The sequence below is a fragment of the Harpia harpyja genome, chromosome 3, assembly GCF_026419915.1.
Source record: "Harpia harpyja isolate bHarHar1 chromosome 3, bHarHar1 primary haplotype, whole genome shotgun sequence".
In the NCBI taxonomy this organism is placed as follows: domain Eukaryota; kingdom Metazoa; phylum Chordata; class Aves; order Accipitriformes; family Accipitridae; genus Harpia; species Harpia harpyja.
The window spans coordinates 64,531,479-64,548,825 of record NC_068942.1 but is presented as its reverse complement, the minus strand read 5'-3'; the positions used below and the strand labels follow the sequence as shown (position 1 = coordinate 64,548,825).

Below are 17,347 nucleotides of genomic sequence, written 5' to 3'. Positions count from 1 at the left end.
TAAGATTACTAGAAATAGTATCCTTGTGTACTGATGTTTCTCCTGATTTTTTTTTTTTTGGTAACATTTTCTTCATGGTATGGCTTAGCATAATTTCATACTTATTATTTTCTTTAATTTGCATTTCTTTCTTGCATTCCTTTGTCTGGTTTGTTCTTGTACACACACTCTCAGTTGGAAGCATGCTTGTTGTATTTTGCTTTTTGGTGTTAAAAGAATATCATAGTATACACATTCTTCTTGTGACCTGAGTCTCTCAGGAAAAGACAAGGAAGAAAAAAAATCTGAGTTAGTAGCCTTTAATCCAAGTTGGATCCTTTTACATTGCATTAAGGAGCTATTAATGGCATAAACTTCCCCACTGAAGAAATCAGTAACACTTTACATCAGTAAACCAAAATACAGGACAGTATGCCACTGTTAATAAACCTATTAATAATGTACTTGTTGCTCTGAGAACAAATTATTGCTTACTTGACTTCTCTGACTTGCCCATGTTCTACTCAGTATATATTTTCTGAAATTCCAGTCTGTTTTTGTTTTTGTTTAAGTCCTTTTCTTCTGCTGTTACTGTATAGCCTTGCTAATTTGGAATTTTCAGATTTCCTGTCTACTGAATTCATGTTTCCAGCTGTCTACTATCTAGTTAAAGCTTTTTTTCCTGTGACATAGAAAACTAGTGTCTATTCTATAGAACAAGGTTACTTTATAGCAAAGTAATATAATTGCTTCCCAAAGTCACAAAGGGAACAACAAGAGAAGGTGGCTGTGTTGGTTTATGTACGCCCACTTGGCTTCATTCTTTGTAAATGTGTTTTTAAAATAAAAACGTTATTCATGTAGAGTGTATTCTGGGTCATACATTCTTCTATACATAGATTATTCTTTTTTTCTACTCAACTGTTGCTTCTTCTGATTTTAATAAATGCCACTTTCGTTCAGTCTTTCAACTATGCTTAAGAAGAGACAATACAAGTGGTTCCTGAGCATGTGTCCCAGTAATCCAGTCTAGTGGACTGTAGTTCAAGCGGTAATGAAGGCAAAAAATAATTAGAAACAAGAATATAACTGCCCTATATAAAAGACAATATTTTATACATGATCTTTTGGAATTAAGTGCTTATATGGGAAGGATATTCTCCGTATATGTTGAAGATACTTAGAATCTGAAGCATATATTCATATGAAAGGAAGAAAATTGGTAGGATGAATGTCAGATTTAAATAATCACCTCAAAAATCTTGTTATACAAGAAAGTGTAATGAAGTTCCATCTAAGAGGTCAGAAAGTATTCCGATAAAGTTAAGACTGTGAATTAGATCTTTCAAAGCATATTGAAGAAAACATAAAATATTCTTCTCTCATAAAAGGAGGAGGAAGAAAGAAGTGGGGTTACTGTGCTCAGGAGAGTGAGCCAAAATTAGGGAGTGTCTAAAAATAATTCCAAACTCCAGTTAATATTTTATTTCAGTTTCTGCTGAGGACATCTATGATGAATACTGAATGGAAGGTGGATAGCTAATCGGAGATGGAGTTTGGAAATAGGGAATTAGTTTTATGTATGAAGAGCAGACTGAAGAGAGGGGACTATTTTCAATCTAAGAACCTGGAACTTGGAGAAATTTGTCCCATTCATCCATCAGAGAATTCTGAAAGAATCTGGACATTAAATTGCAGATCAGTAGCAAAGATTCTTGCTGGAACTAATGTCAGAATTGGTTCAGTATAACTGGAGAGCATAGCAAATGCAATCCTATGCTTAAGAAGGAAAGAAGGAAGTAAGATGATGATCCAGGCAGCTATTAGTTAATTGTTCTGACTTTATCTGACTTCAGCACTATGCAATGCCTTCAAAGCAATTTTGCAGAAAATAATTTCCTGTAATTTTTGTAATAATTAAAAATGAATGGCATGCTTATCTAGTGGTAGATTGTCTTACATAAGAGAGCCTTCTAAAAACTTACTTTCCTTAAAGAAAAAAAGGTAGGCATTTATTGCCTGCCATGCCTATTTACTGTAATAACATGTATGTTTTTAAAAAGCTAAAGGTAAAAAAGCAAAATGCTGATAGAAGGTATATTTTAAGATGCAGCTTACCCTCTCCTGTCACTTTCTGCCTTTCTTATTTATCATCTCTCAGTCACTTGTTTAGCGGGACAGGGAACTTGTTCTTGGGGAAGCAATGATACTGAAAACAGACCATTAAAGATTCTTGCCTATCTGGTATTTAAGGAAAGATGACAGAGAATGCCTCATCTCTGACAGTTTGGTGGCAGACAGTAAAAATTGGAAATGTTTATTCAGAATGCTATTATTTGATCTTTGTTAAGTTTTTGGCTTGGTGCTTTTTTTTTGTTGTTTTTGTCTGCTAGACCTGTATGCCTTTCTGACTTTGCCACATCCCAAATTTTAATTTGTATGGACAGATATCTGCACAGTGACAGTTCTGCCTCCAAATTCTTTAGGAAGAGTAAATCTAAGACTATTTCAACAATAAAAAGTGCAGAGGAAGGAGGTCAGGCATATATTGTGCAGGAATACAGTGAAATTTATTCAACTCATTAAATATTTTGTACCTCTGAGTCTTTTCCTATTGTTGTCTCATGATTATTCCTACGCTGACAGTAAAGAAGTAATTTAAGAAAGAGGTGTAGCTTATGTTAATGCCTGAAAACATTGCTTTAAAACTGTCTGTATACAAATGTCAAGTTTTGATGGATTTAGAAGTTTGCATAAACCATCCTGTGTGCTATAAACAATAAGAATTGCTTGCCTTTTTCTCTGTAAGAATTAGCTGGCATGACGCAATGGCTTAATGTGCTTGCATTTACACAGATAGACTAAAGAAGCAAAGAATACTTTATATTTTTAATTAATTGTCTTTCAGCAACTGTACTTCAGAATATTCTAATGACTTGCTGAATTGTTACTTACGATGATGTGTATTACTATGAATTTGGTGGTTTTGGCTTGGGGAGAGCTAATTTTTTTCATAGTAGCTTGTATGGGACTGTGTTTTGGATTTGTGCTGAAAACAGTGTTGATAATACAGGGATGTTTTAGTTATTGCTGAGCAGTGCTTACACAGAGTCAAGGCATTTTCTGCTTCTTGCACCACCCCACCAGCGAGTAGGCTGGGGGTGCACAAGAAGTTGGGAGGGGACACAGCTGGGACAGCTGACCCCAACTGACCAAAGGGATACTCCAGACCATATGATGTCATGCTCAGCATATAAAGCTGGGGGGAGAAGAAGGAACTGGGGGACGTTCAGAGTTACGGCATTTGTCTTCCCAAATAATAATAATGTTGATGGCGTCCTGCTGTCCTGGAGATGGCTGAACGCCTGCCTGCCAATGGGAAGTGGTGAATGAATTCCTTGTTTTGTTTTGCTTGCATGCGTGGTTTTTGCTTTACCTATTAAACTGTCTTTGTCTCAACCCATGAGTTTTCTCACTTTTACTCTTCTGATTCTGTCCCCCATCCCGACGTGGGGAGAGTGAGCGAGCGGCTGTGTGGTGCTTCGTTGCTGGCTGGGTTTAAACCATGATAGTGAAAAAGGCAGTGGTGAAAGGAAAGTTTTAACCCCCAATTATTTTTTTCTGCCTCACAAATTAAGTGGAAATTTGGTATAAATTGTTTGTATGAAATCTCTTATTCATCTTACAGGCCTGATATCTATATCAATCTGCAACTAATGATTGCTTTTTTTCTTTAACTTTAAATTTTTATTTTATTTCTCTTAATAAACTGCAAGGTCAGTCTAACATAGTTTCTGTATGTGTGTATATACATATATAGTATGTATTGTATAGTATTTCAGTTCTTCCATAATTTAAAATATTTTTAATGAATTTTGCGTATGAATATTTGGTGACTTTGTGTGTGTTTCTTTATGGGGGCTATATTGCTGGCTAAATATTTCTGCCTTGGAAGTATTTGAGATGTGCATCAGATTTTATGAGGGTGAACATTAAAATGTAGCTCTGAGAAATTAAAAAAGCTTTTCTGAAATAAGATTATCAGGTAAGGGTATTCTTGCAATTAGCTTATGTACCTTGTCCTTGCTGCCACTCAAATGAATTGCTTTTGCAGTGTTGTCTTTTAAGGAGATTTCTCATGGTGATATCAGAGATTCTGGTGTTGAATATATCATGAGTCATTTGATTAAAATAGTACTACTTAAGATTTATTCTCATCAAAACTGCTGAGAATCCTCATCATTCTGTCGGTCCCTTTCAGATTTCTGAAGAAACAATTTGTACCATGGTAAAGCTCTATGTTGCAAATGCTTTTATGATAACACTAGTATAGTTTCTAGAGATTTCCTTACAGCTATTACACTTACGAGATTATTTTCTCTTATGCTGTATGTAAAGCTGTAGTAGGTGTTGTTAATACACCGCTAGCATTCTGCCACTTGAGATGCTTTCTTGTATGTTCTTATAAAGTGTGATTAAAGATACAGGTAGCCAAGTGTTAAAATCTAGGGCTTTTTGTTTATTTTAATTTAGCTTAACTTAATGTTATCCAACATTTCTGATAAAACTACTGTTTCCCAGGAATTTAAGGAAACTTCTGTTTAATGTTCTAGACTGGGCTTTTCAGAGAGGCACAAGGAAGTTCAATGTCAAGCTCCAGCTGAAAATTGGTGAAAATGAGGGCTGCTCCCTTAAGCAGTTGAGAAATGCAAGCTAAGGCCATTCTCCCCACTGTTTTTGTTGTGTGTTAGTAAAATGCAGAAGTGTTACCTGCATTTTTTGAGAAGTAACGCCTTAAAAAGATGTAAATACTACTTTCGGAAGCAATTTTTTTTAAACCAGTGGTCTCAGTAGTAGGGGTCTGTTTTTCAGACACTAAAAATAATTTAAAATCCAGTATTGGAAAATTAGGTGAATAACATTGAAATTGTGCATATGCAAAACAGTATTACTGTGGTCACAACATTGTGGTCTGTACAACCTTGATTCAGATCCCTTGTGTCTGTACATCATGACAGGATTTATGGTCCATGCCTGTTATACTAAAGTAATCTTTTTACATCTGTGGTTATCCATTTCTTGATGCCCAGACCATTGAGTCTGACTTAGATATACTTGAGATATCATAACTACAATTAAAGTTGGGGAATGTGATAAAATACTGAACATCTTGAAAAAGATTGTCCTGGATATCTCTCATTTGTCTCCAAAAATGGAAAGATATGTTTACACTAACCTATTCTGACTCTATTTGCCATTCTTGAGATATGTTGTGAAAACTTATTTTATAAAAGCTCTTACTGAGAATAATTCTGTAAAGGCAGCAAGGATTATTCCTTAGTTTGTGATGATTCCTTAGGGTGTGATGAGGCAGGTAAAGAACTTCTTGAAAAGAACTGTTTGTTATATGAGCAGTATCACTTCTGTATACTGGATGAAACAGAACACAGTTGTAGGAAAAAAATGCATGTCATTTGATAATTTAAAACTCTCTATTACCTGTCTGGAAAAAAACAGGAAAAATCTGGAGTTACACTGCTCCCAGTAAGTAATTATGTGGATACTATAGTATTTTTAAAGACTACCTAAATTTGAGTGTCTCACATCAGGACAGTATGCCCTGCCTAGTGCATTTACAGTTTTGAGATATTTGAGCATTCTCTTTGAGAAAGTAATGTGAAGATAATTATTGGGGTTGGACAAAACACCCAGCTGGTTCAGCTTTCTGTCTCATGTGATGGCTTAAAGAGACCCAACAAGAAGAGGAAGAGGCATACAATGATGGTTTCCTTAGTGAACTTGTAGCAGCCTGCAGCTTGGGGTCTGCCTGAGCCAGAGATTCCCTTCTGTGTTCAGCAACACTTGGTATACTTTCCTCTTGCTCAAGAATTTATATAATCTTTTTGAACCTGTCCACATTTTTGACATCTGCATCATAATGTAACAGTAGTTTCACAGCTTAACAGCATATTCGTTTGTGTGTTTTGGGCAGTACTTAATCTTGATACGAAATGATTTTAACTTTGTTATTTTATTTCTAGAAATAATGTAAAATTGTTCTTTACTGACCTTTATACAATTTCTGATTTTTAACTCTCTAGCATCTTGTTAAGTACTCTACTCTTTCAGGCTAAATAAAATGTCTAAGTGTGTTTAGTTTCCTTCATAATTAGAAGAATTCTTTTATACTTTTCTGTATTTTTTTTTAATGTTCACTTATACTTTTTTTTCTGATGGGGGAGGGGAGCTGGGGACAGAAGAGAGGAGGGACTGAAATAGTGTGCATCACTTAAGATATGAGCACACAAAGATTTCATACCACAGCATAAGGGATTTCTGTGTTTGTGTTGAAGGTTTGGGGGACAGTACATTTGTGCCGTTTTTCCTCTTCAATACTTTCCTTGAAGTTCTAACAGTCTATTTGCTTTTTGTATTACCAATGGTGTTTTCTCACAGGGTTGTCTATGGTAACTGCAGATATTTTGTTTTTTTTAATCTATTATAACACTATGCACAACTAATTATTATCATACTTCACGTGGATTATGTATTTGGAATCTTATCTGCCATTTTATTTTTCAGCTGCTTAATATTTTGATACTGTGGTACAGTTTTCAGCAGTCAGCTTCGATTTCTGTTGCAGTGGATAATTTACTAAACCAAGAAATTCAGCTTCCTCACTGTTCATATATAACTGAATCAGGCAGGATGAATTCTTGTGGTGACCTCCTTTCACTGAAAAAGCTGAACACTTATTTTTAACCTTTTTGGTTTTTGTCTGCTAATACAGCTCTTCATTCATAAGAGGACCCCCTCCATGATTGTTGAGTGTTTTTAAGACCCTTTTGTAAGGGAACTTGTTAAGTACCTTGGAAATCTAAATAAGTCAACCATATCATTGTTCCTTCCTCCTGATTGCTTTGAGTGATTATTAATAGAAATAATTATTACCATTTACAAAAGCAATGCTAATTCTTTCACGTAGTATTCTGTTTGTGTATCTACTAATTCTAACCTTTACTGTTTCTACAGGTTTGCCTAGTAGAGGTATCAAATTTACTTGTGTACAGTTCTCAGGAGTCCTTTTTAATAATAATAATAATAATAATAATAAAAGAAGTCCAGATTTGCTGCTTATTGCTGCAGTATGGAGTGCATTTTTAACCAAATATGTAAACAGAACACCTAGATTCAATAATTTGAAACTCTAGAAAGACTATTTTTTGGTCCTGGTGACTATTTCTTTTACTGTTTGTGTTCAGAAAACTTTCTTTTTGAGATAATTCCTCTAGCTTAATTCTCATTTAAGTCTAGAATGGGAGCCTCAGAAAGTTTCTGTGTACTAAATACTGATGGGAAGAACTCATTGCCTTTTGTATGGGTTTTTGGAACTTCAGTGCTATAAAGCCAGTAATGAATGCGTCTAAGTTGTGCAAATATGGGCGGACTATTTTGAGGACAAAAAAATAGCATCTCTCTTACTCCAAACTCATGCTAAATTCGAGGTATGGGAGTTTTAGGTTATTACAAAGGAAGAAATCATCAGCTTTTAAAATTGTTTTTAAATGCTGAAACTCTGATTGTTTTTTTCCCACTCTTGCTGTGTTCAGTCACTAAGCTCATTTGGTTGAATTTTTGCTCAGAAAGGGTCAGTCTGAAACAAAGTGTTCTGGAAGATTTCAACCTGAATGGTCACTGTGTGCTATAACAATGAGTAATTGAAAATAATAATGGTATCAGCCAGACCTGTAGTATGAGTAGGTGACTTGTTTTTTGTTGTTTTTTTTTTTTTTTCCTCCCCACTTTTTCTTTAAGCCTATGGAAAAGTGTTCCTAGTAAGGAAAGTAAGCGGCCACGATGCTGGAAAGCTGTATGCCATGAAAGTACTGAAGAAAGCAACAATAGTTCAAAAAGCCAAAACAACTGAGCACACAAGGACAGAACGACAAGTGTTGGAGCACATTAGGCAATCACCATTTTTGGTCACATTACATTATGCCTTCCAGACAGATACAAAGCTTCATCTCATTTTAGGTGAGTAGTTTTCAGGATTCAAGTGTTATGTTAATGGAGGAAAAAAAAATAAAATCTGCCCTTTTATCTCCTTAATGTTTTGTAGGGTTTTTTTAATGTGGTCTTAAGAACTGTGTGTTTGGAGATTGTATGAGACACCATAGGAAGTAAAATACTGTTCATCTTCAACAGTGTCTGTGTTTGTGGTTTTCCTGTTTGAACTTCAGTGTGCTACTCTGACTAGGGAGGGTGGGGGGATGTATTATCAGTGACTTAGATGCAGCAAAAAATGTATGTGACCATAAGTACCTAAACCTGAGAAATATTTTCTTGAACTTGCCTAGAAGATGCAATTTTGATTTGCACTTTTTTAACCATTATTATATACTGCATTAGTTTTCTACAGATTTTCAGACAAGCTGCTACCATGAATGAAAAAGGTCTTAATCTATATGAATATGGGCATTAAAGTGATTCAGTTTTTCTCTGCATGCTGCCTTTGTGTATGTGGCACAGAGGCTATTGGTAAGGTGTGATGACCAAGTGTGACTTTGTTACTGGGATTAGTTGGTAGGAAAGAAGAAAAAAGCAAGGAAAATTTAAGCAGCAGAAAGCATTCTAGTTCAAACATGCTGCACATTTCACTCTAAGAACACATTGTATATTGTCTTCAATGTGATCAGTGTTTTTTTAAATGCTCTCATCTGTCTGAGAGGACAGGGCTACCTGTCCCTATGTGATGAGTTAGTACGCTGTTTTAGCGCTGAAGTACTGCAAACTGAAAGATGTTTATCAGGCAGGTCTTTTTTTCTGAACAAATGCACTCATAATGTGAGTGATGCCAGTTAAAGATGATTGTGCTTTCATTTATTTCTGGTCAAATTCCATACAACACTGGAATCTACAAGTTGTTGGCAGGGTTTCTTGCTGCAAAATGCTGGTGAAAATACTTGTATTGTGGATCAGTTTCTTGTTTTATGCATTGTGATACTTCCTTTTGGTAAGTTCTACCAGTAACTTTCATAAATTTCCATTTACAAGAGATGCTTGATAATGAACTATTGTATAGCAAGCCTTATTAGAAGCAAGCCTTATTAGAACATTCTTCATTCCACTTCTGTCCTTGCCATTTTGCTTTCCATTTTGATATGAAGAACCACATCTATTTCTGTAGCATTTGCAAGGTTGGCAGAAGACTGATCAGGAACTTTCCTAAGGTTTTCACCTCAGAACTTCTGTATATGTGTGTCTTTCTGTTCCCTACCACTGTCCTTTTTCAGGACAGTAACATTTTGGGGAAAGACACTGAGATTAAGGAGTTATATTCCTTTTGCTTTGCTCCACAATTTCATTGCCTTTGACAAGTCTTTCTCAGGAAGATGAAGGATTTTTACTGATTTACTTCAGGAGCTGGAAAACAGTATTAAAATCAACTCTAAACCTTACTGCTTCAGGAAGCATTTGCTGCCAAAACTTTGTTATGAAACCATTTGATCTTTGAGTACTGAGATACTTGCATGTTTCAGTTTTTGGATGTTAAGAGGCAATCCAAAATCACACATTTCTGTGCTGAAAGTAGAGCTTGTTCATAAGGCTTGGTACCACTCTAAAATTAGAAATATTTTTACCTTTCAGATCAGCAGCAAATTTTGTGTTTGGTATATAAGATGTATTTGGAAGAAAATTACAAGCAACTTTCAAAGACTGCTTGCTTAGAGTATTTGAAAAGAAGAGGAAAATGAACGATCAAGTTAATGCTTGGATGCAGAATACCTTTTGGTAGTGAATTATTTGAAGAAGTGAATGGTCCTATAGTTGAAGTACAAGTTTTGCAATTCCTTTTAGCTCATAACTTCCATTTACGGAACCTTTAGACATCAAATTAGTAAAACTTTATGAATGTTATATGTATCTACACCACTGGCTGTCAATTCTTAGGAAGGTGTTCTATGTGCATACCTTAGTTTCATATACTAAGTGAGATAATACAGGTATCTGAGGAGCTCAAGCTTAAATGGAGTATTCACTAGATTCCTTTTGAAAATGAGTTGAATGTTATAATAAGGATTCTTACAAATTCCTCTGACTAGGACATTAAAGAAATATGTAAAATATTGTCGCAGGCTGGAAAATGCTAAAGAGACAAAGAAAAAGTTAGAAATACATTGATAGCTTCAATTCCTTCATGTTAACCTTTTAATAATTAAGATTTCATATTTTTTGGGGGGGTATTTAACTTATTGATTAATAATTTGGAAAAACGTTTGCAAGATTAAATGAGGCAAAATGTGAACATGTCTTATAAATATTATAGTATTCTTTAAATCCAGGTATTTTTGGCTAGAATGCAGTTTAGATCCAAACCAAAAAAACTCTCACACCTGAGGTTGATGTAGTTACCTAAAACTAAATACATAGCAATGGAGAAATTTAGGTGACAAGGATAATTAGAAGGCCAGAAAAACCTCTTATGAAGGGAAAATTAAAAGCTTGACATTATATTCTCATAAGAATCAAGAAGGGAGGGAGCCCAGTAGTTCTGAAGAACATTACATAGCAGATAGTGCAGACTGGGCACATGCCCACCATAACACAATGTTAAGGTGATGTTTAAAGCAGGAAATTCAAAGCTGATGTATAATTAAAGGCTTTTCATTTTGTTTTGCTTTCCCACAAAGGCTGCATGAACATGAACCTATTCTTAGAATATCAGTTGGATGCAGAAAGGTCCTTTTTTCCCTTCTTTTCTAGCAGAAAATGGGAATAATTAGAGGGGTTTAAAAATTTCTTTTAATCACTGTTTGTAACAGCAAAAATCTCTTCTACCTAACATGGCCTAAAGCTACCTTATAGTTCAACTGGGCTTCACACCCTCCCTGACAAAATAACTCTTTGTTGCAAGTTTTTTATGTCTATTATGTAAATCTTTGTAAATCACTTCTTTGATTTTTGGAATTAATGTGTTTCAGAGGCTTCTGAATTTTTGGAAACCAGTCTCTGCTTTTGGTTTTGTACCTAGCTGAACTTGGGGTATAAGCAACATGTCATTTCAGTTTCAAAAGGTTTTAGAATTGGAGCCTCAGTGCAATATTTAATACAACTCTTCGTGCCATCAGATTACATAGCTGTATGAATTTAGTCTGGATCAAGTGCAGACATGCAGCTGCATTTTTGCCAGATTTCTAGAATACAGGGTTTGGAGTTGATTCCAGTTTTTAGGTTTACTTTAAGCTGTGATTGAAAGAACAAAGTATTGCATCCATGTGAATACCTGTTCTATACAAAGCTTGTCACGCGAGGTTAGCCTACTAATACTTTAAAAAAAAAAAAAGTAAAAAAAAAAAAATCTGAACTGTCAGATGGAGTTTATATTGAAATAATTGATACTTTTTTTTTTTTCCCATTGTCAGTGGTGCATTTGATGTAGCACCAAGAATTTGAAGGCTGGTTGTTTCATTGGGCTGTGGTTAGTGTTATAACCTGAAAATAATTAGGCTTGTTCTGCCACTCCTGTGGCAGCTTTGGTTTATATTTGTCACAGTCCTTAGAACAGTGCCTGGGAATTCAGTTCTTACCTTGTACTAAGTTAGCAGTTCTGATTAGAAATATTTTAAAAATTTGTTTCTGTTATCTTTGTTTTCTCCATGATTAGAATGCGGAAGTTTTTTTGGAAGAAGGAAGCAGTTGTAAAATAGGGGTTATTTATACTTTATTATAATCTCTTTCATATGCTTACTGATCTAGATAAATAATCTTCCTCATGTTGTTTGATTCCACTAATAATCGTTCCCAAACAGAGAACTGGAGAACTAAAAAAAGGAGAGAGATCAGAATGTCTGTAACTTGTATATATGCTTTCTCCTTTGAAATGTTAACTTACAATAGGATTGGACCTTTTTAATAGATTTACGTATTATACCAGTGAATCTATAGAAACCATATTGAAGAAAATGTTGAGTAAGATGTTGTGGGGCATGTTCCCTGCTCTGTATTTGTAGACCTCAAATACAATACGGGGGCTGCGGGGTTGCAAATTAATGGCTTTAATGTACGCTGCTAGCCTAAACAGCTCTACCTCTAACACGTGTTTGTGTTGCAGTGGAGCTCTGTTGTAATAATTACTTTTTTTCCCCCTCTCTGACTGTGGGAAAACCCTTGTGTCATAGCCTGCAAAGAATGAAAGTGTGGTTTCCATGAGGGAATGTTTGTGGAAATAATCTCCTCCAGTAAGTTTTGCCATCAAAGTTCCCCTTGTGAAGGGTAAAACTTGTAATTGCCCATAGCTGATTATTTCACCTAATACCCGTTTTCTGAATTGCCTTTCTCTGTCAGTCTGCCTTGTACACTCTTACGAAATACTTAAGAGCAACGAGTATTCTGTTTGTAGATATCATTTGTACTTCTTTCTTTTCATATTCCTAAATAACTAAAAGACAGATTTTGCAAAAAATAGTCATCTTTATAATTTATGGATATATGAAGCTTATTTTACGCTTTTGCTGCTTGTCTAAAAGTTGGTTGTGTTCTTCCATCAGTCCTCTAAGAAGGAAATTGAGTATTGTACATCATGATGAAATATTACTGACTTACAATAAAGTAAAAGCATCTGATCCCAGAACATCTCATTTAATAACTTAGAAAGTACCTATTAATATTCCAATAAGAAAATTAAGTTGTCAGTGAAATTATAAGGTCTTTGTTCTGCTTTTTAGACTATATAAATGGAGGAGAATTGTTTACTCACCTTTCACACAGAGAGAGATTCTCAGAAAGCGAGGTGCAAATTTACATTGGGGAAATCGTTTTGGCACTTGAACATCTCCACAAGGTAAGGTAACTTTATCCCAGTGCTGATTTTGTGGAACTACAGCTGTATTCTTTTCACATCATATAAAGTTAGTAAGGAGAACTATATTTTTAGATTGTTTTAAATTCAAAGTAACTTTATCTGGCAATGAGATGTTAGTTGTATAATTAGAAATACTTCCCAGTGAAGTGTCTATTCATGTGCACCAGATTAAGGCTGCAAGTTTTTGTCCGCAGTGTGAAGAGTGTTGTTATTGACAAATGATGGTTAATTTTTAGTAATCCTTATGAAATGGTTGACTAAAAATTAGTTTTATTGACACACACGTGAACAGTGTTTGGGTTGCACTGTTATTCAGTTGTCCTTGTTTTGATAAAATTAAACAGCAGAGTTCTGAAATTTTGGCACAACTGTAGACAAGAGAAGTGTTACAGTTTTCAGAGGTAGTTAAGTACATTTGTAGACAATTACAAAGCATGCATGTATGGTCTAGAACACATTACAGAAGCATCCATTTTCATTCTTAATGAAAACTGAACTGAGTTTTGCACTCAACAGCAAGTGTTCCGTCACTTTTAGATTCAAAGGATATATAGTATGTCCTTTAAGACACTAATGCACAGTGTAATTTCTGAGAATTTTTAAGTCACTCAAAGTTATTTCTTCAAAGGCATTTTAAAGTTGACTTTTTTGAGTTGCAACTTTCAGGTGTCAGATCAATAATGGGAGTTTTGCTAGCTTCATATTTAAATGCTATCAACAATGTCTCCTTGATGTGGTTACACTGACTTGGAAATACTTTTTCTTCTGTTTGCAGTTGGGGATTATCTATCGGGATATAAAACTTGAGAATATTCTCCTTGATTCTGATGGCCACGTGGTGCTGACAGACTTTGGTCTGAGTAAGGAGTTTCTTACTGATGAGGTGAGTATTTGAATCTCCAGTAAGTGTGGACAGAATCCAGCAAGATCACAAAGTCAGATTCTGTCTCATTGAAATCATAAACACATTTGAGAGGGGAGAAAAAACTGCCTTCTAGACTCTACTTCGTAGAACAAAATCTAGTAGTCTGTTTTACTGGATTTTGAGCTTTCAAATCATTGGTCTTTGGCCTGCCAGTGTTGTCAGACATCTTTGTCTGTTCTAGTTTTCCCTGACATGCCTTCATGTTCCCTCCTGCTGCCCTTTATGTGAAAAAGGAGAGATCCACATAAGTCTGAAAAGCCACTTATATTATCATTTTCAGATGCCTTTTTAAAAATGCTTGACTGTGCTAATACTTTGCAGTGACTAGGCAAATGGTATGCTATGACTCTTCTTTATGCTAATAATAATTAATGTATTATTATCTTGTCTCTTTCTCATATCTTTGTGTCACTTCTGATAAGTTTAATTGCAAGCTTTTAGGATAAAAGCTTATCTCTTATTAAATATGTGCATAGTACCTAACATAGTGATCTCTGACTGTTGACATTAGTTGTTAATTACTTGTAAGGTTCAGTTTTATCTCCAATGGTTTTTAGATTTCAGAGAGTCAAAATTGCGCAGGATTTTACTTCTGAGAGAATTTTAAAATGGCTGTTTTTTGGCTTTCACTTTAGGTATCAGAGGTATTGAAATCTGGGACTGCAGATCTAAAAGTCTTTGTTACAAGCAGCAAAGGGGTTTTCTAAAAATAGGTAACTGGTAGTTTCCTCTAGAATATTTGCATTTCAAATGGAGTCTGGTAGGATTCGGGAGGTACCATTTTAAGAGATATGAAATGTTACTTTCTGAAGCAGGGAAATAGTACAGATAATGTTAGTATATTCCTTTTAAATTATAGCATGAAACCAAGAGGAGGTTCACCTGGCATGACAAGGGATTAGCAGCAGATTGCCAGACCAGTGCAAGAGAGGAAATAGAGAGACGCAGTTTTCAGCAGGAAAGAATGATAGTAAAAGGTGTGGCTAGTGAGAGTAGGACCTGCTTAGAGTTGAGAGAAGCTGTGCTGGGCAGAAAAGACAAAGTAAAGTACATGGAATGGTATTACTGCACCAATGTGAGAGAAAAGGAGCAGTACTCCAGCCTTTGAGCCAAAGCTGAATGAAACTGAAATCTTCCCTGTGATAAGAATGTCAAAATGAATCATGACCTTCTTTAAGTCTCAAAACAGTTGGTTTTAGGAAATATACGTATTTTTCATCTGTGCTCACCTTCAGGACATCTTTTACAAGCAAGGAAAGGGTAGGACTTGGATAAGCATCAGAGATGCCTGTCTGCTTTTCCCACACTCTGAATCAGATTCTTCTTTCTCTAGTCATTAAATAAAGCAGTCTTGCTGCTTGGTCATTTAATGTTGGTTCCTCTCACTCTAATGCATTCTGGTTTTAGTATATACCTCAGAAATCTCTTAATTTATTTTTTTCTCATATTCTCCTTCATGTTTTATATTTGTCTTACCTGTCAAAAAAACTCAACTTCTCTAGTGGTTTTTTTAAGGAAAAAAGTAATTGCAATTGTATTGTTCGCTTTCAAAATCTAAAATTATCTGTACTTGACTACAGTTTTCATGTGTGCTATTGTAATTTAGCTACTGAACCTAAACATTAGAATGACCCATTCACACATAGAAACTGACATTTCATATTGTATTCTCTGTAGACTATTCAACTACTACTAGAACACTTACAATTCACGTTACAAAAAACACTCACACTTCTGAACCAGTGTACTCACAAGAGGTAAAATTTGCCTGTATGACTGCATAGCTTTATATTTGTTTTCATGCTCATTGGGTAGCTCTTTTAAATAAAATTACACAACTGCATGTCAGATAAGAGTATAACATTTGCAATTTAATCAGAGCAGTATGATTTCCTTTCTCCCCCTTCCTTCACACTTCATCCCTGGCCCACCCTGCTTCTTGCAAGAACTTTGACATTAAAAAAGTATACTTATGCAAGTGGAATTTATTCTAGTAACCCCCCTCTTTGGATTGTATTTTCTGAAACAAGATATATTGAGGTTAAGAATGTATAAAAAGCATCAGCAATTACAAGTATGTACTATGTTTAGAATTCTTATCAGAGAGAATTCTTTACCATGTATTTATGAATTTCGGATGGTTTTGTAGTCAGGGATACTTGCTAGGAAACATCATAGTTCAATGGTTTTATTATCTTGGCTTTAATCTGATGGTTGTTAAATATTTCCAGGTACCTGAGCAAATATAGAATCTAACAGAAGTTGTTTTATAATAAAAAGAGTGTACTCTTTCTTGACTGTAATAACTATAGCAGATTAATTGACTATTCAACAACGAAGAGATGGGAAGCTGCTTTTCCTAAGCACTGTTTTAGTGAAAGGAAGCAAATCCATGTGACTTCTAGGAAAACAGAAACCTATTGATTTCTGCCATGCAGCTGCTGAAGCACAAGTGTGAAGACTGCATTGTCAAGTATCCTCTTCGTTTTACAATTATTATGTGAAAGTGCTTATTATATGCAAGAGTTACAAATCCAGGCTGAAAACGGTGCGGTTTTAAGAGCTTTGAAGCATTTTATGCTACTATTTTGCTAAAAACTGAAATTTGTCTTGTACAAGTGAAATGGCAGTCTGGTTTTGCCTTTGTTTTATCTTTAAAATGAAGTCCCTATGCTTGTATTTGCATGCAAAAAGAAGAAATAACCTGACTGGAATAAAGTAGTTGAATAAAAATGAATTTTCACATAGGATAGGTCAGTATTACAAGGTATTGAGGTATGAAATGACTTTGATAGTCAAATTTTATTTAGTATCTCATGAAGACCTACAGTTTGACTAGCCTAATGACAGAATGGGATTAGGTAAGAGATTGAGATTGAAATGAATAGTAACTTTTTAGTATTAAGTTTTATGGCATTTGCATTCTTAGCCTCATGATGAATTTAAGGCTAGTCTTTCGGATTTTTAACACTCAATGGAATTGCAAAGAAAATCGGGGTAAAAAAGACACTTTTTAGCCTTATGCTTTCATGCATCTCAGTTGAGTTCCTGTCTAACTGGGATGTAGAATATATTTGCACATGACATTAATATAAATTATTATCGGGGGTGTGGGGAATTGATAGGACTGACAGACTTTGTATTGAAACTTATACAACACTGTTCTGTTCATTGCATAAGTGCAGTCACTGCTATTTTTTTTTTCAAGAGTCTTGCATTTCATTTGCCTTTAAAAAAACCAAAACTCCTAAACGGGTTTGGTTTTTTTTTGCCATCTTATTTCTTGTGTAGTATCTCTATCTTCTGGATTTGTGGCTTAGGCATATTTTTATCTTATCTCATTAATAGCTCTACTTGTATGCTGGAATTGTTTTGATTTGGTTAATATCAGCTTAACCTAGTCATCAGGTCTGGTCTTCATTTTAATATTTATTGTTAAAATGCTACTTAATTTTTTAAAATCTTTTTTTTTCCCACTCACTCCCTTTAGTTTTGTAACTACACTAAAATTATATATATAGAGAGAGATCTTTACATCTTAGAAAAAATAATCTGAACACATTCATTGAATTATTGTAGTA

At 34.8% G+C, this 17,347-nt stretch overlaps 1 protein-coding gene across 9 annotated transcripts in view; it reads left to right on the top strand.

Annotated features, from left to right (window-relative positions):
• RPS6KA5 (ribosomal protein S6 kinase A5) overlaps positions 1-17,347 on the top strand; it is a 92,299-nt gene that overhangs the window by 17,100 nt on the left and 57,852 nt on the right. For 4 of the 9 annotated variants that reach the window (XM_052782978.1, XM_052782977.1, XM_052782981.1 and 1 more), the window contains exons 3-5: positions 7,795-8,013; positions 12,705-12,820; positions 13,617-13,724. The exons of 1 other annotated variant lie outside the window; for it this stretch is intronic. In XM_052782978.1, the coding sequence (XP_052638938.1) occupies positions 7,795-8,013; positions 12,705-12,820; positions 13,617-13,724 (443 nt within the window). Of the gene's footprint in view, positions 1-7,794; positions 8,014-12,158; positions 12,219-12,704; positions 12,821-13,616; positions 13,725-17,347 lie in introns of those variants that run through there. 4 more of the 9 variants (XM_052782985.1, XM_052782984.1, XM_052782983.1 and 1 more) reach the window with 3 other exon arrangements.